This window comes from Sinohyriopsis cumingii, chromosome 16 (assembly GCF_028554795.1).
Source record: "Sinohyriopsis cumingii isolate HCF-2022 chromosome 16, ASM2855479v2, whole genome shotgun sequence".
In the NCBI taxonomy this organism is placed as follows: domain Eukaryota; kingdom Metazoa; phylum Mollusca; class Bivalvia; order Unionida; family Unionidae; genus Sinohyriopsis; species Sinohyriopsis cumingii.
This window is the reverse complement of record NC_142976.1, coordinates 35,293,357-35,320,304: the sequence shown is the minus strand read 5'-3', so window position 1 is coordinate 35,320,304 and position 26,948 is coordinate 35,293,357. Positions and strand designations below refer to the sequence as shown.

The 26,948-nt window shown below is 35.5% G+C and overlaps 1 protein-coding gene across 3 annotated transcripts in view; it reads right to left on the bottom strand.

Moving 5' to 3' along the window:
- The window catches only part of LOC149780199 (choline transporter-like protein 4), a 234,626-nt gene that overhangs the window by 80,267 nt on the left and 127,411 nt on the right, over nt 1–26,948 (bottom strand). For all 3 annotated transcript variants that reach the window (XM_089936955.1, XM_089936953.1, XM_089936954.1), the window contains exons 12-15: nt 17,460–17,559; nt 13,365–13,457; nt 8,419–8,542; nt 3,199–3,254 (exon numbers count right to left, since the gene is read on the bottom strand). In XM_089936955.1, coding sequence (XP_089793081.1) covers nt 3,199–3,254; nt 8,419–8,542; nt 13,365–13,457; nt 17,460–17,559 — 373 coding nt within the window. The remainder of the gene's footprint in view (nt 1–3,198; nt 3,255–8,418; nt 8,543–13,364; nt 13,458–17,459; nt 17,560–26,948) is intronic.

Sequence of the window (26,948 nt, the reverse complement as noted above, 5' to 3'; positions counted from 1 at the left end):
GATGTGAAATTGATGCCATTATCATTTATGACCTACTAGTCACCATAAGAAATCTTTCAGTAAAATCTCATGTTATATGACCACCCATTCAGGAGGACTAGCAAAAAGCAAAACTTTCAAGAATGTAACTGTGTTGAATGTCTAAGCAGTAGCATTTTTTTGCCATTCTGGTGCAATCAGACCATGTGATAAATGCCAGTATAGTTTCAGGGCAGTCTTCCAAGTAGTTCAGGAGTGATCACAAACTTGTGCAAACAGAAGGACAGATGACAAACAACAGACAGATGACAAACAACAGGCCATCCCATATACTTTCTTGTCTATGAGCATTAAATCAAAAAAAGATGACTTGGACAGAAAAATTCAGGTTTGGCAGTAAAACTGCTGTCAGCTGAACTACAATGAACGCAGTTAGTTATCACTAAGGTTGTATAAATAAACACTACCATTAGAAGAAAATGAAGGCAAAGGAAAGTGAGTCAATGACCAAGCAATAAAACTGATTAATGGTTTTTTAAAAAACTAAAAACAAATAACATATTTCAGTGGCTGGCCTAGGGTTGAAGCAGATGCTGACAGTCCTATAAAATAGATCGATGTATCATTGAAAAGAACCTTATTCTGTTTTTCAATCTGACTCAATCTGACTCAACTGAAAACTTCAGTTTCTATTGTCTCCAAACATTATGTCTCCACTCAACTGATTCAAAGGCAACCAAGGTATGAGGGCTTAGTGATCTGAAATTTCCAATAAAATTTGTGAATTAGGCCATTCCTTCATTTCTAGACAAGTCGAAGTGGGCAACAAGACGAGGTCCCAACCTTGCTCCTTTCTTAATCCTGAACAATTTCTAGACAAGCTGAAGTGGGCTACAAGACGAGGTCCCAATCCTTTGCCCCTTTCTCAATTCTGAACAATTTCTAGACAAGTCGAATTGGGCTACAAGATGAGGTCCCAATCCTTTGCCCCTTTTTTAATCCTGAACAATTTCTAAGACAATTTGAAGTGGGCTACAAGACAAGGTCCCAACCCTTTGCCCCTTTTTAATCCTGAACAATTTCTAGACAAGTTGAAGTGGGCTACAAGACAAGGTCCCAACCCTTTGCCCCTTTTTTAATCCTTAACACTTTCTAGACAAGTCAAAGTGGGCTACAAGGCAAGGTCCCAACTCTTTGCCCCTTTTTTAATCCTTAACAATTTTTAAGACAAAAGCCAGGTATTAGGAAAAAAACACAAAGCTATGAGTGGAGAATGTGACCTCAGGCACTTTCCCACCTGGGAATCTGACCTTTTGATCTCAAGGATGTTGGATAAGCTAATTACATTTGAGATATTTATAGTACAAGGGATGCACCTCATTATTACTCTGATCACAAGCCATCATCAACACACTTGTGACAAGATAGGGACTGGAATCAATGCAAACAGTATTACGTATATTGGCAGTAATGTTTTCAGAACTTACATTATCAAAAACATGACCTAACAACTCAAGATGTCCATGACTACTATCCAGATGAAAAACAGGAATTAATGTATGTTTTAAGATTCCATACAATATTGAAATAAAGTACCAACAAAAAACATTAAATATCTGTCAGGTCATTAGTGCCTATATCCCAGCTATTTGCATGCTGATTTATTTCTCTTTTAATGAAAATTGTAATATCCCTATAATACAGACCTGTTCTGTGGTGCACATATACTATATATGGCAAAACAGTTAACTTATATACTCACTTATAAGTTGGATACAACTGCTCAGACCCAGGCCATTGCATAATATGCCACAAAATCGAAGTGTATGCAAGTTGTTAGGGCTAGCAACATAAACCCTGATCTGCTGGCTCATTTTGTGTTGGCAGATCAGGGTCTATGTTGTTTTGCAGTCAGAAATGACTTACAAGTTATTATGATACAGTCAGGTTTTATGTGTTTTGTGATGCAGAAAATTCATGAGGAGAATTAAATAAGGGTACTGCATCCTTAACAAAAATGTAACAAGCAATATATTTTAAAATATGGTAGAAGAACATTTTTTGGCTGGAAGAAGTCATTCATTCACTTCTGCTTGCCTCCAGTTGTTACTTATATTAATGAGAGTGTATGAATCATGGTAACATAAGAACTTAAGGGCTGACAATTCATTTGCTCAACTTGCAGTGGTGAGTGAAAATTTCTGGCAACTGAGTGAACATTCCTACTACTTGCCTGATCAGGCAGTGAAAAGATGTTCTGGTGAGAATATTGCCAAATTTGTTTTTATCCAAAGTCAATACTTTCTACACAAAGTCTGTCTTCTGTTTGTTTTTATCCAAAGTCAATACTTTCTACACAAAGTCTGTCTTCTGTTTGTTTTTATCCAAAGCCAATACTTTCTACACAAAGTCTGTCTTCTGTTTGTTTTTATCCAAAGTCAATACTTTCTACATAAAGTCTGTCTTCTGTTTGTTTTTATCCAAAGTCCATACTTTCTACACAAAGTCTGTCTTCTGTTTGTTTTTATCATACTCATATATGTGATTATCTGAGGGACAGCAGACTGGTTTCAGTTTGTAATTACTAACAACTGACAGTTTGTAATTATTAACAACTGACAGTTTGTAATTACTAACAAATGAGTTTGTAATTACTAACAACTGACAGTTTGTAATTACTAACAAATGACAGTTTGTAATTATTAACAACTGATAGTTTGTAATTACTAACAACTGACAGTTTGTAATTACTAACAAATGAGTTTGTAATTACTAACAACTGATAGTTTGTAATTACCAACAACTGACAGTTTGTAATTATTAACAACTGATGTTTAAAGATTCACAATTTCCAGAAAGCATGCAATCTACCACATATTCATATTTAGGTCATCAGCATCATCAACATTAATATTAGTACAATAGGTTAATGAGTACAGGTTTATCCCGGGCAACATAAATATTTTGTACTTGCCTAACAGGACGAGTGGACTTTTTGAGATTTTTTTTATTCCTGTGTTGGGTGTGCACAATATGTCAATGAGCAATAATGATGTAAATTGTTATTATGGCATTAGCACAAAAATAGAACTAAAATCATTCAACACAGCACCAAAGTATTTTTCAAGTATATAAAGGCCAATGTCAAATGCCTTTAAATTGATTTAACACAACAAGAGGCTTTCAAAATTTATATTTTTTCATTGACTTTTTACTCACTGTCCTTCCTGTGCATGCTTGAGTACTCCACAGACATCATTCAGTGTGTCGGTCACCTGTAAAAATTGACAAAATTGCATGAAAATAACATGAAAATGTAAACTTGTCACACACAAAAATAAAAAACATAATTCTGATAAAAATTACATCTTTAATATATAAGCACAATAACCTTCTTTACCAAATTTAATAAAACTTGGATGAGACAATGTCTAGAGGATAGAGAATAAAAAGAAGATGCAATATAATGTGATTAATAGGAACAGCTCTAACTTATTACAGAACCAGTCTAAAACCAGGATTTTATTTTATCAAGATTTGCACAGTCTGGCTGAAATTTAGAAACCAGAGCTAACAAATTCAGCCAATCAGAAACAACATTACCTCACAGATACTTATACATCTTACTCATGATCAAACTCTTTATGATATAAGACTACTTAACAAGTTTGATCAACATTTGATCAAAATTAGATTTGCTGGAGTGCTGACCAACCCAGTCAATCAGATGCAAGATCACTTCATTTATACAAATTGATCTCACTCATATTTGAGCTTATTCAAGGTCTTCTTGAGATAAGCCTAAGTACAAAGTTTAACCCAAATCCAATTAACAAAACACAGTTTTTTGAGAGGCAACAAGCTGAGCCAATCAGATGTATGATCAAATCATTAAAATGCATGAAGAAAGCTCCAAAAAATACATCCAACATCTTAATGATATTAGCAAAGTTACCAAATTTTATCAAAATAAGGTCAGAAATAGCATCTCTTAAGTAGTATGACCACTTCATTAATAGAATCAAAGACCACCTCATTAATAGAAGATCACTTCATTAACAAAATAGAAGATCACTTCATTAATAGAATTTAAGATCACTTCATTTAAAGAATAGATCATTCCATTAACAGAATAGAAGACACCTCATCAAAAGAACTGAAGGTCACCTCATTAATAGAATAGATCACCTCATTAATAGAATAGAAGATCACCTCATTAATAGAATAGATCACCTCATTAATAGAATTATAAGATCACCTCATTAACAGAATAGAAGATCACCTCATTAAAAGAATCAAAGATAACTTCATTAATAGAAAAGATAACATCATTATTGGAGCAGATCACTTTATTAACAGATCAGAAGATCACCTATGAATAGAATAGATCACTTCATTAAAAGAATAGAAGATAACCTCATTCAAAGATGCGAAGATCACTTGTTTAATAGAATAGAAGATCACTTCATTAACAGAACAGAAAGTCACCTCATAAATATTGTAATTCATGCTCATAATAAAATTTATTCCATATACTGATAATAAAAGCCTATAGACCAAGTTTAATCAAAATCTGACAGAAATATAATCTCATGAGTGGCAGCAACCTCAGCCAATAAGATACATGATCAAGTCTTTAAGATGCATGGATCTCATTCATTATGGAATATGGCTGAGACCATGACAATATAAACTGATATTCCAAGTCTGATAATAATCAGACCAGATCTCACTTTGTTTTGTTTTGTTTGTCTAAGATCTCAAAGAAATAAGTGCATGTTACCAGTCTGATCAAAATGGATTTAGAAAATATGGCCTCCAGATTGGTAACAAGTTCAGCCAATCAAATACAAGACTACCTCAATAATACTCTCACTCATTATGGAACTTGTTAAATATTTGATGTTGTAAGAGTATATTCCAAGTTTAAGTAAACAGGACTGCGGGACGCCTGGGAGGGTGTATGTGTTTAATAATCAGGTGAGTATTATTACCAGAAATAAAATTGGTTTCTTCTTTAAATACATTACCCAAGTAATATAGGCCAGATGTGGAGGGAGACACATCCCTGAAATGTGAAACAATTTATTTAGTCTGGGGTTATTTTCCAATATGTGGAATGAATAATCCATTTTATCCAGGAAGGAACTGTCTGTGCTAATATGTCTTCCTGTCCCTCTGTGAGGAGTAACAGACATGACCTCCCTCAATACATTGGTTCAGTTCTTCTTAAGTACTACTACAGAGCTCACGCTGGGTCTTATTGGCAAACTTGAGATCCACTGTCCAGAGTAAACAATAATATCATTACAAAAGTCTGATTCCCCAGGAATGGGAGCCTGTTCCTGACAATGAAAGTATGGACTCTCATCAGTGATATTAACCCATCTTGACAAAGTAGATGTAGTTTGGGTCCACTGACATAGAATGTATTTTGCAGGTGTTATGTATATTTAAGTTAATTGTTTGTTTGTTAGTTTTAAATTTTTTAAAATTATATTACATGTTATTGTAATCTAACATGTTTGCTGGATTTGACTTTGTCCAGCATAGAATTCATTTCTGCTTGACCTGATTGACTTTTTTTTATTTTATTTTTTTTATTTATTTAAACAACTAGAAATAGCTTCATTATACTCTATGTGTATAAGTTTATTAACCAAATTATTATTCAGGTAAACAAGAAGTGGTAAATATATTGATCAGGGTCAGCGTTTTGGAGATTCCCATGTGACTTTGATAGGTTATTGTGTTGTAAGTAAACAAGGCTCATTAGATTATTTAAGAAGGGTTTTTTAAATTAGGTAATGGTTGTTTTTAGAAAATGCTAATTGTGACCTGAGGTCAAGCAGAGAATTATATTATCTTGTGACTGTGAGGATTTTACCAGTTGTGCTTTAACATCTGGCACTATAAGTTCTATTATATTCTGTCCAGTTTGGGCTGAATTTTACTTTCTTCAAAAATTAATGAATCCAAGTGATTCTTTTATCTGGAAATACAAAAGTGCTCTGACAAAATTCTTGGATAAAGACATTCATTGGAATTTATATGGAGTTCAAACTTGGTATAATATTTCAGTAATTCAACAAGAAAATTTTAACACATCAGCACTTTGATAACCATAACAGACACATCATGACCTTCAATTTTGGATCTCTTCAGGACTTGATCTGAGTTTATTCAGGACTTTTTATTACTAGGACTTGTGTCTTTAATTCTTGGATTATTTTTGGATTTAATTCGCAAAACCATAAGTTCTTTTTTCTCATTCTTCACTTTGTATTCTAGGGAAATAAATTATTTGATAAATTTTACAAAGCTTTTGTCTTCACTCTTTTCTGTTACTTATTTAAAGAGCATAGACTCATAACACTGGAGGCAGGTCTTAAATGCAAAATGAACAAATGAGGTTCTTGAGAGATGTTCAAATGGTGTCTTGTTCAACCAGGTTAATACAGATGATAGATTCCACTTTGGGCAAAGAGCCAATATCTTTGGCACATATGTGAGTGAAAACCAAGAGACGAAGAGACCATTCCATTTTGTAACTAAACATTTAGTCAGCATTTGGACGTGGATTCATTGTTGAAGTCACATCTTTAGAAGATCATAAATGAGAATGCACAGGTATGGGGTCTTGGTTCTACCTTGTTTTTTTTAGAATAAGAACTTCCTTTCCATTCAGATCCTCCTGTCACAAACAAAAAAGCTTTCAAAGTGGCTTTCATCTTGAAAATGTTTATATGTAAATGATGATCTTGAAGGGGCCGCTCCTCATTCACTGCTCATTCTTTAGAGAGACATACTCTGTTTACTGAGTGCTTAACAAAATGCTGAGACCACACAAGGGCAGATTGGTCTTTGTTGAAATGGAAACCAAGGCTGAGAAGCAAGATAACAAGTGATATTATGTCTTGCTCTAAAATATAACTTACCTGATATTTTTGAAGAATGTAGTCCAGGTAGCTTATGTTGCCACCATGGATGTGGTCCAGACATGGACCATTTCCTGGACCATGACTCAACTGAGCCCCAGGGATTGATGTTCAGTCCAACTGGGAGTGCTCTGAACTGGTAAACAGTGTCTTTGTAAGTGAATCACAGAAATTTCCTGAAGTCATACAAATGGGGATGTGAAGATATGCACCTTCCAAATCCATACTGATTGCATAGTCTCCTTCCTGGAAAGCCTTTAGAACCAGTCAAGGTGTTTTCATCATGAACCAAGGAGCATGAATAAAATGATTGAGTCATTTTAGGTTGACGACAGAGTGAACACTACCTCATTTGTAGCTAAAGGAATCCTGCAAGTGATAACAGTCCTTCAGAAACCACCTGTTGTCTTCAAAGGGCATTGTGGCATAGCTTGTCAAAGGGTATTGTGGTATATCTTGTCAAAGGGCATTGCAACATATCTTGTCAAAGGGCACTGTGGTATATCTTGTCAAAAGGCATTGTAGAATATCTTGTCCCATTCAGCAGCAAAGGACATTGTGGCATATCTTGTCAAAGGGCATTGTGGTATATCTTGTCAAAGGGAATTGTGGCATATCTAGTCCCATTCGGCAGCAAATAATTAGAGCCTTTTCCCAATGGGAATCTGTGATGAGGGAGCATAAAATGAAATCATTTGAGAGAGAAACACTGGCAAAAATAGTCACCCACTCTCTGCCTCTTGTCCACTTTTGTTTAGGAGAACTGTGGTTTTCAATGGCTATAGACTCAGTAGGATTACTTCTCTGTGGCTTGTGTCCCCAGGGACATCCCTGCAATCGTTTAATTGATTGCCTTGAAAATCCCACTGCTGTAGCTGAGACCGCGAGGGTGGGAAATTGGTCTCTTCTGTGGGTTATTTGTTTATTTTCATCAACCTGACCATTAAAGAGGAGAAGAGGAGATCAGATCAAAAAGGTTGCATGTATAGCTTAGTCCATTGATGGTCTTCAGAAAGGTGGAGGTAGACAGAACTGCATCTCATTACACCAGAAGCAAGTTCATAGCTGCTGTTATGACACTAGCCAGAGCATGTTTTGTTGAAAACAAGGGCCATTCTAGAGCAGACACTCACATATTCTGTGGGATTCAGGATGGCAGAAGCTACACTGTGTTCCACCTGTTGAAAGATCACCCTACATACTAAAATCCCACATAGAGGCAATGGATATGACATTGTGCATCAATTGGTTATTAAATGTTGAGTAAAGAACTTCATTATATATGTGGAACACATTTGGAATGTCTTCTTTATACTGACTATGCTGTTGGGATAAGATAATTAGCGAGATTACGAAGCATCTCACTTTGTGTTAAAAATGTGTTGCCTCTCAAAGTGATAAAAAATATACTATTCTGGTGTCATGCAAATGGTCATCTTTTCAGTGGGTCCACTCTAGAGGGGAAATACCGTACAGCTTTATATTATATGGAGGAACTTACATTGCTATCACATGGCTTAAACTGGTTCAATGTCTTCCTCTCGATTGCTTCAAAATTATAGCTGCCATCAGGGGATGTATAATTTTGACTAAAGGTTGGGTTTCTACCTGTTGAACTAAGGTAACTTAGCACCGTCAAGGAAAAATTGATAAATATATTGACAAAAGATCTTTTGACATTCATCCATCCATCGATCCATCAATTTTATGTTGGAATGCACGCATACATTATATACCTTAATATACACAATGCATGCATACATACATATATATCTTAATACACATAATGCATGCATACGTATATACCTTAATACATACAGTGCATACATGCATACATACCTTAATACACACAGATATATAATTTATACCACATACATTGAAAATAACATGGAATTTAAAGTGTTGGCATAAAGCAAAGATATACTAATACTATTGGTATATCAAAATGTGATCCATCCATGGTGCAATAATACAATTATATAAACATTCTTTCAACCACAGGCCTATAGATCAATGATGAATTTCTACTCATTCAGTAATAACAAATGACAAATGAAAAAAAGACGATAAAATGTAATAATAGTCCCCGTTTTCTAAATGATATTAAAATGCTACACAATTTCATCGGAACCCTTTCTTTTTTCCATTCCCCTCTCATGAGTTAATGACAAAATAAGCACAAATCTGGAGTGAGAGAGAAAAACATATTGCGCTGGATGAAAACATCAAAACTGAACATGTACCAAGTAACATACAGTAATCTGGTTCATCATAACGGTATGTTTACGCTTTCCTTGGGATCTATCTACAGTGCTCATAATATCAATCATATATAGTTGCAATAGCCAGTGACACTAGACCCATATTTTAAATTTGTTGGTTACAAGGAACACATACTGTATTGTGTTTTAATCCTTTGTTGTTGTTTCTTAAACCAATTATAATTTTCTAAAAATCGATTATTATCAAATATAAAAATGTCCAAATCGTCACATACATATATACCTTAACATACACATTGCATATATACCTTAATACACACAGTACATGCATATAATATATAACCTAATACACATAATGCAAGCATACATATATACCTTAATACACATAATGCATGCATACATATATACCTTAATACACACATTGCACATATACCTTAATACACACAGTGCATGTATACATATATAACCTAATACACATAATGCATGCATACATATATACCTTATTATTATATGCTCATTTTTTTCCCCATTAACTTTACATTGTCAGAATCGTGCAATATTACCCAATACTGAACCTGTGCGCCACTAAACATACAGCATTCACGTGAATAAAGGAACTACTTTCTATTGTAAACAAACAATGAACACAGACACCAGCACTTTTGATTTGTACGAGGTGCTTTATGTTGTGGTTGTTTAAATTTGTTTCTGAATGGACTAAAACAGATGTTTCGTGGACTGCCACATACCAGCTGCTTTGGCACATTCTGTGTTGATACAATGTTTTGGATTTAGGCTAGCCACAGTATACAACAGATGCAAGAAAGGGTCCTTACAAATAACATACAAGTGACAAGTCATATACTGACTTCTTTAGCTGGTGATAAGAATGGCAAAAAAATATACTTCCAGTTTTACATCCTGAATTTCCTCAAAACGTACTTTCTTAGTTCTGTAAATCCGAATTACATGAGCCATGTCATAGGTTCTCAATCTTGATTACATATTTTGAAATTGTACTGTAATTTCGACTATATTCCAAGTGCAATTGCATCCTCCTTACTGCACTCAAAATGAAATAAACATTAAATTCCATTGCGTCTTTTTGATAAAAACTGTAATTGAAAGACTTCATATTTTTCCCACATTATGATTTCAAACAGTTAATGACAGAAAAAGAAACACATTTGCAGACGTCAACATGCTTCTCCCTAGCTTCTTCAATCCCATGTATTTCATGTGGAATTGTCACATACAAATCCAGTCCATAAACACGAAATTTTGTAGAATCGAAAAAAATACCAAAATCTATTCATTCCAGATCAAATGGAAAAGTTGTTGCAATGCACATTTATTCACAATATAACTCCAAATTTAATTTTAACTAGATACGCCATTTTCTTTCGAAAGTTATGTCGAGTGCATGACTAAGTTCAAATTTATCTGGGCGGAGTTATGTGTACAGCAATAATGTTGTTGTTGTGCAATGATGAATATGCGCTTGTGTATTTAGTTTGGAATGCGGCATACATTCGGTTACTTTATTTTGTGTAATATATTTTGTTAATATAATTAAGCATTATGTAGAATTAAAAAAATTAGCATATAATAAAAAGGTTACTGCACTTGTATGGGAAAATATGAACTCGTTTTGTCGGATGGATATGCTGCACTCCCAAGGTCATGCAGTATTTCCATTTGAAAAAATTGTTCATATTTTCCCATACAAATGCAGTAACCTATAAATACACAGTGCATGCATACATATATACCTTAATACACACAGTGCATGCATACATAACTTAATACACAGTGCATGCATACATATATACCTTAATACACACATTGCATATATACCTTAATACACACAGTGCATGCATACATATATACCTTAATGTATCTAGTTTTCTCTAGCACCCTATGTATACTGTACCCCTATCTTGATTTGACAAAATAACAGAACAATATTGCTAAAAAACAGAATGAAAATAATTTTGTTTGTTATTGTTTCTAAATTTTCAAACCAACAATTTGTATGTCAATGCAACACAGTCATATCCATTTAAATGAAAAAATAATGGGCATTCCTAATGTTAATGGCATCAGCTTTGAACCCAATATACCTCATGGTCACCATCACTAGCTTCATCTATCATCAATTTGCTAATCAGAGAGATACACGCAGAGCTGTCTCAACAAGGATAAATCCAAAGCTGTCTCAACAGGGATACAACCAAAGGTGTCTCAACAAGGATACAACCAAAGCTGTCTCAACAGGGATACATCCAAAGCTGTTTCAACAGTAAGAAACAGCCCACTCTTGCCGATGCAAACTGATTCACTCATCCAGTATATAACAATCAAATGGCACTATGATGAGACTGCAAACTATGAATCATGCAAATTCATTTTTATTCATGGAGGATCAAATCTTTATTATTTGTTGGTTCCTTTGAATTACAGACTAACACATCTAAACACCAATTTGTCAGACTTCTAAATACCAAATTGTCAGACATCTAAATACCAATTTGTGAGACTCAACAAATAACTATTCCTGAAGAAATGCCCTAAATACAAACCCTGACTAACAGAAAGTGAACTAAATGCAAAGATTAACCAAAATCACTGGACTATGATATGTAGGTCACAGTGACCTAGTTTTTGCTACTGGCTGTACAATTCCACATGGCACAATTATATACAAAATATGTTACTCCACAGGCTATTATTTAATAAATAATATTATGTATATCCACAAATAAAGAAGCAATGAAAGAAATGTAGACTCAAATAAATGTACATCCTAAACATTATCATCAGCTAAATGTGTCAGTGCAACATCACTAGAAGAGAATGGGAGTTTATTCAGTTCATCAACTAGAAAAATCCAACATGGTACAGTCCTGTGATAATTAAATTTGGTCTTTATGTTATATGAATAGCCAATACTTTAAAACTGGAACAATAATTTAGAATGTAATGAGAATGAATAAACTGACAATAAGTTTATATGCCAGATTTTCCCTTTTAACCAAAGTCCCTGGGCCAAGACTATAGGTGACCTAATTTCCAATGAACAATGCACATTATGCATCTAAATACCAAGTTAATGTGACCTTATAAGCAATGTATGAGGAAACACAAACAATAATCTGAACGCTGATGAAAGACATTGGACGGATGGATTAAGGGACAGAGATCATCACCACAAAAGCTGAAATTACATTGTAACAGAGTCCAAAATAAAAATGTACTCCCGACAGTCCAGAAATGGTTACATTACCAGGATAAAAATCATGTGGGATTAACATTATCAAAACCTTTCACTTCAAGTGAAAACAGATATGTTAGTTCTAAATTACATATCTTACTCATAATAGTCCAAGGGAAAAATTTTGTTTCCAGTTTTCTAATTCCAGTTTAACATCATTTACTCCACAATGTACTTCCAAAAACAAAACATCTTTTTTCTTATACAAATTTCAGACCATAAATATATGTACAGTATTCACCAAAGAATTAAATATGCTATGCAATAACAAAAACTATGTACAGGCAAGGATAAAGCACATGACACTATACATATTTCCATTTCCTCAAGAAATAATATTGCTGGGTTTTCCTCCACTTTAATTCTGAGAAACACTCAGTCTGTACATGCAAAATTTTAGTCAGCAATCATCATGACTGAATCCTTGCTCTTTTCTCTTTCATATGAGCAATATCGTGTTTTAATTTAGTAAGATCAAGATAGGGGTATAAACTGTCAATCATCCTTTCACTACTAATTATACTTAATGTATATATCTAAACAGATACATATCTACATACTTCTAAATATTATATATGCATGTCTAATGTATGTATGTATGTATGTATATATGTATGTATATGTGTGTGTATGTATGTATGTATTTAAGTATGTATGTATGTATGTATGTATGTATGTATGTATGTATGGATGGATGGATGTATGTATGTATGTATGTATGTATGTATGTGTGTGTGTGTGTGTGTGTATGTATGTATGTAAGTATGTATGTATGCATGTATGTATGTGTGCATGTATGTATGTATGTATGTATGTATGTATGTATGTATGTATGTATGTATGTATGTATGTGTGTGTGTATGTATGGATGGATGGATGGATGGATGGATGGATGGATGGATGTATGTATGTATGTTCATACAAAATTGTAATTAACACTATCAAGGATACACTGCAGTGGTCAGCCAGTATGCTATGGTAAGAATTTCCAGTACAAAAGGGAACACAGGGAAGATCAATGTAAATAACATGCTACCCACAGCCCTGTAAACACACAAAAAAATGTATGACTGTATTTGTACCTGTATGACTATTCTGTACCAATGTATCTAAATATGACTGTATTTGTACCTGTATGACTATTCTGTACCAATGAATCTAAATATGACTGTATTTGTACCTGTATGACTATTCTGTACCAATGTATCTAAATATGACTGTATTTGTACCTGTATGACTATTCTGTACCAATGAATCTAAATATGACTGTATTTGTACCTGTATGACTATTCTGTACCAATGTATCTAAATATGACTGTATTTGTACCTGTATGACTATTCTGTACCAATGAATCTAAATATGACTGTATTTGTACCTGTATGACTATTCTGTACCAATGTATCTAAATATGACTATTTGTACCTGTATGACTATTCTGTACCAATGAATCTAAATATGACTATTTGTACCTGTATGACTATTCTGTACCAATGAATCTAAATATGACTGTTATGACTGTATTTGTACCTGTATGACTGCTATGTACCAATGAATCTAAATATGACTGTATTAAAAACCCATGTAATTGTTTGTAGCAACAAAATGTAACAAAGTCAATAATTAAACTGTGTCATCTTTTGATAACTGAAAATTAAACAAAATTTTTTTTTGTTTTTGTTCATATTTTGACTGTTAAGTGCATGCATTAACTAATGTGTTTAAAAGCCACGTATATGTTGCAAGTCTGTTAGCTTAGCATGTGTGATCATGTTAAATTACTGATTTTGGTAAGTAAGCACCTGTTCTTTTACAACAGCAAAAAATACTGTTAGAAACATTCCATTAATGTCAGCTTCATACAAACGTGCAACAACTAAGACATTGGAAGGATATATTTGTGTTGGGAAGACACAAATGTGTCAATGCTTTAACATTTGCTCAGATGGTTCTCTTACAGAAGTGTGTAAAGCATTCATATTAAAGTAATGACAGAAACATCTCTGCTTTGACTCATTCCTGCCACACCGTATAATGCAGCTCCAAGCATCTGGACCAAAACTTTACACTTGGAGAATTAACGTAAATGTTCACTCAAGCTGTTTGACAGAAATGTTTTTTGATCATCCAATCAGCATACAATATCAGGTCAAAGGTGAGTTACAATATCCACTGGTCATAGGAGTAAAACTAATGTCACTTCTATTTCTAAACAATCTCCTGAGGAAAAAAAATATAAGAAAATAGTAATTACACATCTAATAGTTGGTAAATGATTCCTTGGCTCTTACATAACTTGGATATTTGACTGTTACCATAGCTTGGATATTTGACTGTCACCATAACTTGAAGACTGAGTGATAAAATCATCTGGTTAGCACTGACTGAGAGTTCCAAATGTTAAAAATAACACAAATATTATCAAACCTAGATCAAATTTTATGTAGTCTTTTTCCAAGCTTGGAATTAATTGGGTCATATAGTCTCAGTAATACTGATAATTATCTAGAGTCTGTGATGACCAGGCAAAGATTCATTACTTTTACATGTAGTCTCAATAATACTGATAATTATCCCGAGTCTGTGATGACTAGGCAAAGATTCATTACTTTTACATGTAGTCTCAATAATACTGATAATTATCCAAGAGTCTGTGATGACCAGGCAAAGATTCATTACTTTACATCTCACACAGTTTTGTCCTTCTAGTCATGTGGACAAAAATTTCTCTTCCTGGAATTTCAAATTCCCTGTCTGGAAACTCTTTTATAATATCTGTCCAAAACAGTACATAAAAATGTTAATGCACTGTCCAGCTAAAATTTTCCCTCCACTGGGGTCAGATTTCCAATGCCGCTGCAGGTCAAGCATTGCCTAAAACATTGCCAAAATACTATGGATTCACTGTTTCTCATGGCACACCATTTCCGTGGAATTTATGGTTAATCTAAACCCTGAATTTTAAGACCCAATGAAAAATCAATCACATGTCATGCAGACCCAACTGTTACTGATACAGCAATGATCAGCTAGTTGATGATTCCACTTCATTTCTGCAATAAAATATTATCTTTTATATGTGTATGTTCTATTTTAACCCACTTTGAGAGAAAAAGAATTATAAAGCAGTTTATATTGTTTTAATCCACATGTACAGGTACAGTATCTGATATCTGTCTATTTCAATCACTGCCTGAAATGGATGTGTTTTGAGAGCAGTATGGATGGAGAGACTGTAATAACATAACTAATGAATAAATAACAATGTAATAATGTATAAAAATTAGATTTCATACATATCTGCATCAATCATTCAAGTGAAAATGCTATAGAAAAAGTTACATCGACCAATCATTCAAGTTAATCTGCTGTCACAAAGATACTTGCATGATAATGGTGCATGTACTTAATTCTCTGCAATTCTCAGTGATTTATGATTTAATTGCAATCGTGATCCCTCTGAATGAAATTGCTTCATAGAAAACAGCAAAATGCAAACATGCATAATTCTAATTATATGTCGTAAATCTTCCTGTTAAAATTTAAATCTACTTAACATCACATCTCATTTTAATCCAATCAAACAAACAAGACTGTAAAATACTAAAACTATTCCTTTAAGTACAACTGTTAATTAAACACCATATACACTAATTGCAGTACTGTACTAAATCTCACACTTCACCGATTTTCAGACAAAACCACTGAATCAACATAGCATTAATAAAGTCTCTTGGTACACACACAAACACCTGGATCATAAATAATCCAGAAACTGCAAAATTACAGCTTTCTCAAGGCCACATATAATTATGATTGGTCTATGACATTTTATTATGAGCCAGTTTCCTGCAACGAAGATCAATGGTTGCTGCAGTCTGCTGAATGCCTTGAGGAATGGGCAGTTGGTAACATGTTCATTCACACAGAGGCAAATCCACACATTTGAGTAGCCATAAAACTGTCCTTTCATTTGAAAAACAACAAAATGGAAACTGATAAACATAAAAAATGAATCAAACTGTGGTATTCTTGAATGACAAATGTTTACTGTATAAACCTAAATATTCTGGTTGCAATCCTTCTTAGTGTTTTGTCCAATCATAACCTTTTGATATCTGCCCAGAAACAACATTTTCAGTGCAAATATTATTCTTGGCCACTAGCCTCCAGATATCTTTTTTATTTCTCATTTCAAACCATAAAAACGTGTGCACAATTTTGTTGATACATTGCAGTTTGCTTCCTTACAGCGCATATCTTGAATCTTGAACACTTTAATGTTTTGTTGCCATGGTTTTCAGAAACATTGAACACTGGCAGATGACATTAGAGCTTTAGTCCGGTCCTGCTGTCTACCATTGTCACACATTGCAATGAACAAGAAAGTAAATGGTCACCACTTCTGCTCATGATTTCTGGTCTTATCTGATTTATATGGACCCCCTTTTCAAATAGCAGAATGTGACATTCTGGTCATTTCAGATACTTACTATACCACTAAAATTTGACTTTGTCAATTCTGTACCATGAGGTGCCACATTTTGTTTACATCACCAGGGAGGTCAAACAATAGTAATTCCACAAATTTACAATTTTAAACTACAGTCAAGATGTTCATTAGTGCAACCATTAAAATCAAGCTTGATAACTAAATCTTATCATGCAGTGACAACTAGAAATTATACTTCACTAAAATATCTTTTTACTTTCCTGACAGAGGTTGCTACCAACTTTTGACCTTGAACTCTTGTTTGATGCTGCTGTGAGCATCTGTTCAGATATACAAATACTTTGTACTCATCCATTAACATCAATGACTGCTTGAAGCATGCTCTTTGACACAAAATTTACCACATAGTTTGATGCTGCTCTGAGAAACTGCTCAGTCATTCTTACACTGGCCATACATGTGAAGAATGCTGACATAACAGGTCATTTTAGTTTGGGAGGTCACCAGATGAGTATATATAATAATAGATACGTACTTTATACTTTAATTTCTATTTGGAAGGTTACCAGATGAGTATATAATAATGGATACTTACTTGCTTCCCTCCTTTATCAAGGCTATGGCAATTCTAATTCGCTGACACAGGAATAAAAGGATAAGCAGTGAGATGGCCAGAACTACAGTTGAAATGATAGCTGTAATAAAAAAGAAAATGTTTGAATAAACTAGCTGTGACAGTGTCTATTTCTGAAGTAAAAACTGAAGGAAAAATTCAACCCACCATTTCAATAAGAGTACATTATATGCCAGACCATGTGTGAGGTGTAAAGTTAATGTCCAGAAACCATTTTTATTCTTTCAAGTACCAGAGTTCTTAACCTTGGACCAGTTGACCCCAAAATCATTTAGTTTCTTCCTCACTGTGAGTGCATGACATCCACAAAGTTTTGTAACTGCACAAGATGGAAAACTCAAGTTATCTTTCTTCTTTCATCACAGTGAATGTGACCTTAGACCGTTTGGCTCTAAAATCAATAGGGTTCATCCAAGCGCAAGCCATCAAAACAGTTTGTAACTTTTCATCATGCATAACTCAAGCTACTGTTTAGAATCAAAATTGGCAACAGACAGATAGACAGAAAGATGGATGGATAAACAGAAGGTAATATGCTCTGCCTTCTGGTTGGTGTATAAAAAACTGGAATTTTATTAACAGGTTAAACAAGACATAAAGGTAAGGTTGAAATTATGCAAGATTTTCTTGCATTGATATTTTTTAGTGTGACTTTTAAAAACTGGCTTGATCCTGCAATTGTATCTAATAGAATAGAGACTGGTGCATAATCAGATGCTTGATTCATTTTAAGCATGAATTTATTTCTATGAGTTATCCATGATAGTTATTATTGCTAATTATTTTGTTAGTGTGTATAAACACAAAACAGCATAAATGTTTTGTTCTGAGATGGCAGAAAGAATGAGTTCTGTATTTATTACATACCGCATTGTAACCCTTTCTAAATATTTTTAGTTTTACTGAATGAATCGAATTCAAAACGGACTGAGATTTATAAAAGTCTGTTTCACTGAGTCTAAACATATGTGCAAATGTCAAAGAAGGCAATTGTGTAGTCTGAATCTAGGTGTGTGATACAGCAAAACAGACTGAATAGCTGTTATCTAACATCAGCTCATGCATATAAAATTAAAAGGGTATGTAATAAAGTTATTACAATATTTTAGTTAGCAAACTTCTAAACACCAACCATCATGCATTCACCTAAATTATTTATTCAATGAATTGTTCTTTTCTCATTTCACCTTCCTGGTTAACTTCCACCCAAAAATAACAACTGAAAAATGTTGGAAGTTAGGGTTCCATCGAACATCATATATCACCTGCAAAATATGCTATGCTGCAACTTCAATGTAATGAAATCAAATAAAAATAGAGATCCAAGTGGGCTTCAAATCACTCACCTAGCTGACATTCACTTAAAAGCTAAATGCAAGAGTAGTTGACCAAGTAACCAGAGTTATTAAACACTTTCTGTCAAAATTTCTACAAGTACTGTGGATTGATTTTGAGAACCAATTGTTGGATATTTTTCAAATTTTTTAGTATCTATAGCAATGGTGGACCAGTGAAAAAGCTGAATGGCTTCATGCCACAATGCTTAACCTGTCCAAGGAGTTTTTCTGAAAACTACTCGGAGGACTTTCCAAGCTTTAAGCTGTAATAGCTGGAGGATCTGCATGATTTATAATAAACTATACTGCCTTCATGGAAAAGATGCTTTCTGTTAATTATGCCAAACTATACTGCCTTCATGGAAAAGATCCTTTCTGTTAATTATACCAAACTATACTGCTTTCATGGAAAAGATGATTTCTGTAAATTATGCCAAACTGTACTGCCTTCATGGAAAAGATGCTTTCTGTTAATTAAGCCAAACTATACTGCCTTCAAGGAAAAGATGCTTTCTGTTAGTTATGCCAAACTATACTGCCTTCATGGAAAAGCTTTCTATTAATTATGCCAAACTGTACTGCCTTCATGGAAAAGATGCTATCTGTTAATTAGGCCAAACTATACTGCCTTCATGGAAAAGATGCTTTTTGTTAATTATGCCAAACTATACTGCCTTCAAGGAAAAGATGCTTTTTGTTAATTATGCCAAACTATACTGCATTCATGGAGAAGATGCTTTTTGTTAATTTTGCCAAACTATACTGCCGTCAAGGAAAAGATGCTTTTTGTTAATTATGCCAAACTAAACTGCATTCATGGAAAAGATGCTTTCTGTTAATTATGCCAAACTATACTGCCTTCATGGAAAAGATGCTTTCTGTTAATTATGCTAAACTATACTGCCTTCATGGAAAAGATGCTTTCCGTTAATTATGCCAAACTATACTGCCTTCAAGGAAAAGATGCTATCTGTTCATTATGCCAAACTATACTGCCTTCATGTAAAAGACGCCTTCTGTTAGTTATGCCAAACTATACTGCCTTCATGGAAAAGATGCTTTCCGTTAATTATGCCAAATGATACTGCCTTCAAGGAAAAGATGCTTTTTGTTGTTATGCCAAACTATACAGCCCTCGATGAAAAGATGCTTTCTGTTAATTACGCCAAACCATACAGCCTTCATGGACAAGATGCTTTCTGTTAATTATGCCAAACTATAATGCCTTCTTGGAAAAGATGCTTTTTGTTAATTTAGCCAAACTATACTGCCTTCATGGAAAAGATGTTTTCTGTTAATTATGCCAAACTATACTGCCTTCATGGAAAAGATGCTTTCTGTTAATTATGCCAAACTATACTGCCTTCAAGGAAAAGATGCTTTCCATTAATTATGCCAAATTATACTGCCTTCATGGAAAAGATGCTTTCTGTTAATTATGCCAAACTATACTGCCTTCAAGGAAAAGATGCTTTCTGTTAATTATGCCAAAATATACTGCCTTCAAGGAAAAGATGCTTTCTGTTAATTATGCCAAACTATACAGCCTCGATGAATAGATGCTTTCTGTTAATTATGCCAAACTATACTGCCTTCATGGAAAAGATGCTTTTTGTTAATTTAGCCAAACTATACTGCCTTCATGGAAAAGATGTTTTCTGTTAATTATGCCAAACTATACTGCCTTCATGGAAAAGATGCTTTCTGTTAATTATGCCAAACTATACTGCCTTCAAGGAAAAGATGCTTTCCATTAATTATGCCAAATTATACTGCCTTCATGGAAAAGATGCTTTCTGTTAATTATGCCAAACTATACTGCCTTCAAAGAAAAGATGCTTTCTGTTAATTATGCCAAAATATACTGCCTTCAAGGAAAAGATGCTTTCTGTTAATTATGCCAAACTATACAGCCTCGATGAATAGATGCTTTCTGTTAATTATGCCAAACTATACTGCCTTCATGGAAAAGATGCTTTTTGTTAATTTAGCCAAACTATACTGCCATCATGGAGAAGATGCCTTCTGTTTATTATGCCAAACCATACTGCCTTCATGGAAAGATGCTTTCTGTTAATTATGCCAAAGTATACTGCCATCATGGAGAAGATGCTTTTTGTTAATTTTGCCAAACTATACTGCTGTCAAGGAAAAGATGCTTTTTGTTAAATATGCCAAACTATACTGCCTTCAAAGAAAAGATGCTTTCTGTTAATTATGCCAAAATATACTGCCTTCAAGGAAAAGATGCTTTCTGTTAATTATGCCAAACTATACAGCCTCGATGAATAGATGCTTTCTGTTAATTATGCCAAACTATACTGCCTTCATGGAAAAGATGCTTTTTGTTAATTTAGCCAAACTATACTGCCATCATGGAGAAGATGCCTTCTGTTTATTATGCCAAACCATACTGCCTTCATGGAAAGATGCTTTCTGTTAATTATGCCAAAGTATACTGCCATCATGGAGAAGATGCTTTTTGTTAATTTTGCCAAACTATACTGCTGTCAAGGAAAAGATGCTTTTTGTTAAATATGCCAAACTATACTGCCTTCATGGAAAAGATGCCTTCTGTTTATTATGCCAAACTATACTGCCTTCATGGAAAAGATGCTTTCTGCTAAATATGCCAAACTATACTGCCCATGTGGAAAAGATGCTTATTGTTGGGGCCCCGAGTGGCCGAGTGGTCTAAAGTGCTCACCATTACGGATCACTGCCATATCACCTCTGTCTGCGTGAGTTCGAGTCTCAGGTTCGACTAACGTGGGTACATGAGAAAGCCTGCCAGTAGCTTCTCGTGGGTCAGTGATTCTTCCAGGGGTTTTCCAGGGTTCTTCCTCCACCAATTATACTGGCCGCCATTTATAGCCTATCTTGTGCTGAAAAATGGCGTTAAACCCTACAACAACTACAACAATGCTTTTTGTTAATTATGCCAAACTATACTGCCTTTGTAGAAAAGATGCTTTCTGTTAGTTATGCCAAAGTATACTGCCTTCATGGAAAAGATGCTTTTTGTTAATTTAACCAAGCTATACTGCCATCATGGAGAAGATGCTTTTTGTTAATTTTGCCAAACTATACTGCCGTCAAGGAAAAGATACTTTTTGTTAAATATGCCAAACTATAACGCATTCATAGAAAAGATGCCTTCTGTTTATTATGCCAAACTATACTGCCTTCATGGAAAAGACGCTTTCTGCTAATTATGCCAAACTATACTGCCTTCATGGAAAAGATGTTTTCTGTTCTAATTCCGTTCATCAGGTTTAGAAATGAAACTGTTTTAACATCTTAGTGTTGCCTATTAATGACTAGAAACAGGTCCAATGTTTAGCAGCAATGGTAGTGTCTGTATTAAATTAACAATGTCTCACTGTCTGCAACAGTGTTACAGTTTTGCACTAATGGGTTCCATGTATCTCAAGTACATCAAACATAATGTGATTGACAGGCCAAATAACTGAGAGGAAAAGCAAATTTTTAAGTAAACTGTGTTTCTCTGGGAATACTTACCCAATTACATTAATATTCAGGAAAATGAGCCTCCTACCATGCAAATCCAGCCCTACTAAAAGACGAAAATCATCTTTCCTGTCTATTTCCTATTGAAAAGGGGCAATAACTCTTGCCCATTATCTTCCCTTGTGACTACCAGGTGTCGCCAGTTTTTAAGCTGAGCAATATACTAACAAGGATGCTCACAAGACAGGGTGGTTGCGAGTGTTTATAAGTAATGTGTTTGGCTAAGTATTCTTGGGGAAAAAAATTTACTTAAAAATTTCCTTTCTCCTTCAAATGTATTCCTCCATCATATTAATGTTATGAAAATAAGTAATAGGAGAAGAGAATGCTAAACATTTGACCTGTACATTGAGTATCCTTCCAGGGAATGAAGGGTGGATTCCCCATGCTAACGATAACCCATTCTTCTAATTAGATAAGCAACACAGCCTAGAGGCACTTGATCTGTGAAACATATATATGGTTAAGAAGATAATTACTGAAATTTTACCTACAAAATTTCACTGGAAAATCCAGCAAGGCTGATAGCTGTGTTGTTTTAATTGGGTCTGGTAGCATCTGGGCTGCCACCACATGGCCTACCAGATTCAAGGTCTGCCACTGCAAAGCTAAATTGCAGAGATAAAAACTTGAGAAGGTTGACTTTGCATGCCAGCCAACTGCTTCTATATCTCGGATTGAAACGTTATGTTTAAACACAAGGTTCATAGAGATCGCTCTAATCTCATAAGTGTTAATCTTCATGAGGCGATTCTGATCTTGTGAGACCTCTAAAAACCCATTTCAGCCATGAAGCAAGGGGTTGAGTGATGACATCCTTCCCCACTTTCACTGGAAGAAAAAGGCACTTGTGCAAACCACGACTTGTCTCTGTGCATTTCAAGTAGAGCTTGAGTGTGCAAACAGGATCTTGCATGGCTGCTGTTCTTAACCTGTCTATGGAAAAGAGGGAGCAAATGGTGACTGTTTGATTGCACACAGGTCAGGTGATCTGGTGCCCCCTTGTTTGAGGAGATAGGTCGCCACCACTGAGTTGTTGAACATAATGGGGATCACTTTGTCTTAGAGTCGATCCCTCCAGAAGTGAAAGGCATTTCTAAAAGGCTGATGTGAATAGGTCATTCCCCTGGCTCCCACATGCCACTGACCATAGTGAAGTCCAGCAACAGGTGGGCACCCCAACCTTACAAACTAGCATTGGTACAAATTATTTCCACTTGGGGCTTCTCAAGCTGGATCCACATGGTCAGTCAACTTTGGGTTGCACCACTGATGCAGGAATGATTATATCTCATGTATGATCATAACTATTTGATCAAGGGGACTTGAAATGGGGCACCATTGTGCAAGCAACGTCATTTGTAGGGCGCACATAAAAAGATGGCTGAGCAGGATCAAGTCCACCACTGCTCTGAATAATCCAAGGAGTTGCATGAACTCTCTTGCTGAAATCCAACTCCTGTTGGACATGGACTCAACAAGATTGACAAGCCCGATTATGGGAACACAAGGAAGCCACACCAGATTCAGGTTGGTGATAAACTCATTTGTTCAAAAAGCTAAGATGGACAGAGGTCAGACTTTTCCCAATTCACTAGACAGCCTAGATGATCTAAAAGTGAGAGATCATTTTTGCCTAAGAGATCAGCAGAACTTACCATATGTTTCTGTAGGATGTCATTAAGGTATTCTGTCATCATTGTAGATGAAGTTGTTTGCAACAGGGTGAAGACACAGTCCATAATCTTGGTAAAAGCCAAGGGCTGATGTTAAGGCCAAAAGATAGGACACTGAACTGATAAACAGTGTCACAGTCAGCAAAACAGAAATTTCCATGATGCAGGGTGGATAGGGACATGAAAATATGCATTGGTCAGATTGAGACTGACATCATAGTATCCTGTTGGATGGAGAGATGGACTGATCTCACAATCACCATCTTGTATTGTGGTGGTGTAATGTATTGGCTCAGGTTGATAATCAGCCTCAACTTGCCATTTGCCTTTTGAGTAAGAAACAGCCATGGAGAAAGCCCAGACAATGGTGGTTTTTGCACAATCTCCACAGCCTGTTCCTCGATGTGTGACCATCTGTAGAAAGGCATCCTTCTTCTGATACGACAGTATGTCCATGACGAAGGGAAAGGAGGAAAGGGGAGGGGGTTGGATAAATGAAATCTTAAGCCCCTCCCAAATGACCTAGATCACCCAATTGTTGAGGGATTAGGCTGATACAGTAAGCCTGAAATTACAGGAGGTGGCAGCCCACATGCAGGCTGTCTGTGAGCAGTTGGGAGGGTAGGTCAATGTCTAGAGTTAGGGGGCTTGAAACTTGGCTTTTGCCACCTCTGTATCATTGCTTCCTAGCTTGGTCAGACTGTTGTCTTCTAGCTGGGATTATACTGCACATCTGACTGAAAAATCCCTAGTCCCTTGTCCATTTATCATCCCTCCACAGTGGTAGGGACTGATTGTTTTGAAACACCTATGTGGGTTGAGTGGCAAGTTAGAGGGGCAGTTCCTAAGCTGCCTGCCTCTGAACTTCTTTAATATTTACCCCAAAGAGTAATAGTGACCCAAACAGGGTCATCTGTAAATCCATGGTATGATGAGGCTTGAGCAACAAGGACTGCAGACACGTATCACAATGTATCAGGTCTAAGTAGGCTGAAGCAGTCAAAGCATTGGCCATGGAATGGGGAGCTGCCTGGTTAATGACTATAGCAATCCTGGTCACTGCCTCCAAAGCAGGGTCATTTCCCAATATCTCTGCAAGTTTTTAAATTGCCAAAGAGGCCAAATCTATCATTAAAGACTTTGCAACTACATTCCAAGCTAGTTCTGATGTGGCACTTTATACAAAATGCAAACCACTGCATGATTTTTTGTCAAGGACCAGGGCTGCATGCATCTGAGTGAGATTTGATGAGAACATTACTGGTACTTGGTGTTCTGAAAAGAAAGCTTTAAAATTCCTTGGGTCACCAATTCTACCCAACAGCCAGTCATGGATTTCCTTAATTTTAGCCTATTGGGAAAGAACCCAAAAGGATGGCGTCTCTTCCTGCTCATCAAAATTTCCAGATGCTTTAACTTTATAGCCTTGAGTAGTGGTAGGGTATGGAGGGCATTCAGAAGTTGCCAACACCCTATAAATTTCCTCGATTGCAGCCACAAAGCTAAATTCACTCCATTCCATGATCAGATCTGAGTATGACTGATTTGGAGGAGCTTTGTCACACTGTGTGTCAAGTTCTGATCTGGTTCTGCATGCAGCTCTGGATAAGTCATATCAGATGGCTTCAATGACTCAAGTAGGTCCTCTTTGAAACTGTCAGTAACTCTTCCATGTGGAGAAGCAGTGAACAGCTGGAATGGCTAGCTGGTTTGCTTGCTGTATAACCAGCCTTGATGCTGGCAGTATAGAAGGTCCAGATATAACTGGTACAGGCCGCTCCAAGGGTCTGGCTGGACATAAAGATTTCTCACTGAAATTTCCATCATAGTAAAGGTATATCGCTGACAGCATGGCTAAATGGACAGATCTGTCACTAAGATCCCCATAAATCCTATTTGGCTAGACAATTTTGTCAAAAAAGTCCCAATGCTGGGATGGCTGGACAGCTGGTGACTGGCTGGACAGTAATAGTGAGGCTGTATTATGAAATGGATCCAATGGATCCATCATCAACCCCATGCATCCAAACTTAGAGGCTAGACCATTTTTTCAACCAAAAAGTCCCAATGCTGGGATGGCTGGACAGCTGGTGGGTGGCTGACCAGTGATAGTGAGGCTGTATTATGAAATGGATCCAATGGATCCGGCATAAACCCCATGCATCTGAACTTAGAGGCTCGAAGGCCATGTTTGGACATCACACCCATTGGGCAGCCTATGATCCCCCAATGAGTCAGAAAAAGGTGTGGAAGTGAGTGAGGGAAATAAGGGTAATATCTATTTGTCATCAATAACTGCATGTTATCTCCTGGACCAGACAATACATCTGTTTAAAAGCAGATGGTTGTGTTATCTCATCATTATTCTAATCCACTGCTGCTGATGTTACTGTGGCTGATGGCTGCGAGCAATGAACTTTATGGGGGGGGAAGAAGACCATAGCATCCCTCAAAGACTCACAATGAAGACTGACTTTGGATGTGTACTGAGGATATCAATGTTATCTTTCCTTGACTTATTTCATCTTTCCTTCCTTTTTGATGTTGACTGGACTGTTGTAGCCCAGACTCCTCTGTCCATGTAATATACACATTGCATGGTACAGACAATGTACACTTAGTACATATGATACAAGAGTCATGGTTTTCTTCCTTGGCTTTAAACTTTTTGCATTTCATTCATTTAGTTGACAATTCTACTGAAATGAAACAAGAAGAGAAAACAAAACATAATTTAGCAAATCAACATTTTACTAACTCGCCAATACCATCCCTGTTACTAATGAAGCAAGCAAAAGCAATGGTATGTTAACTCATAAATGACAACAAGAGTTCAACAACAGGATGTTGAAATGTGGTCTTAAATAAATAAAGTTCATAAAGGTGATAAAGTCACTCAAATTTGG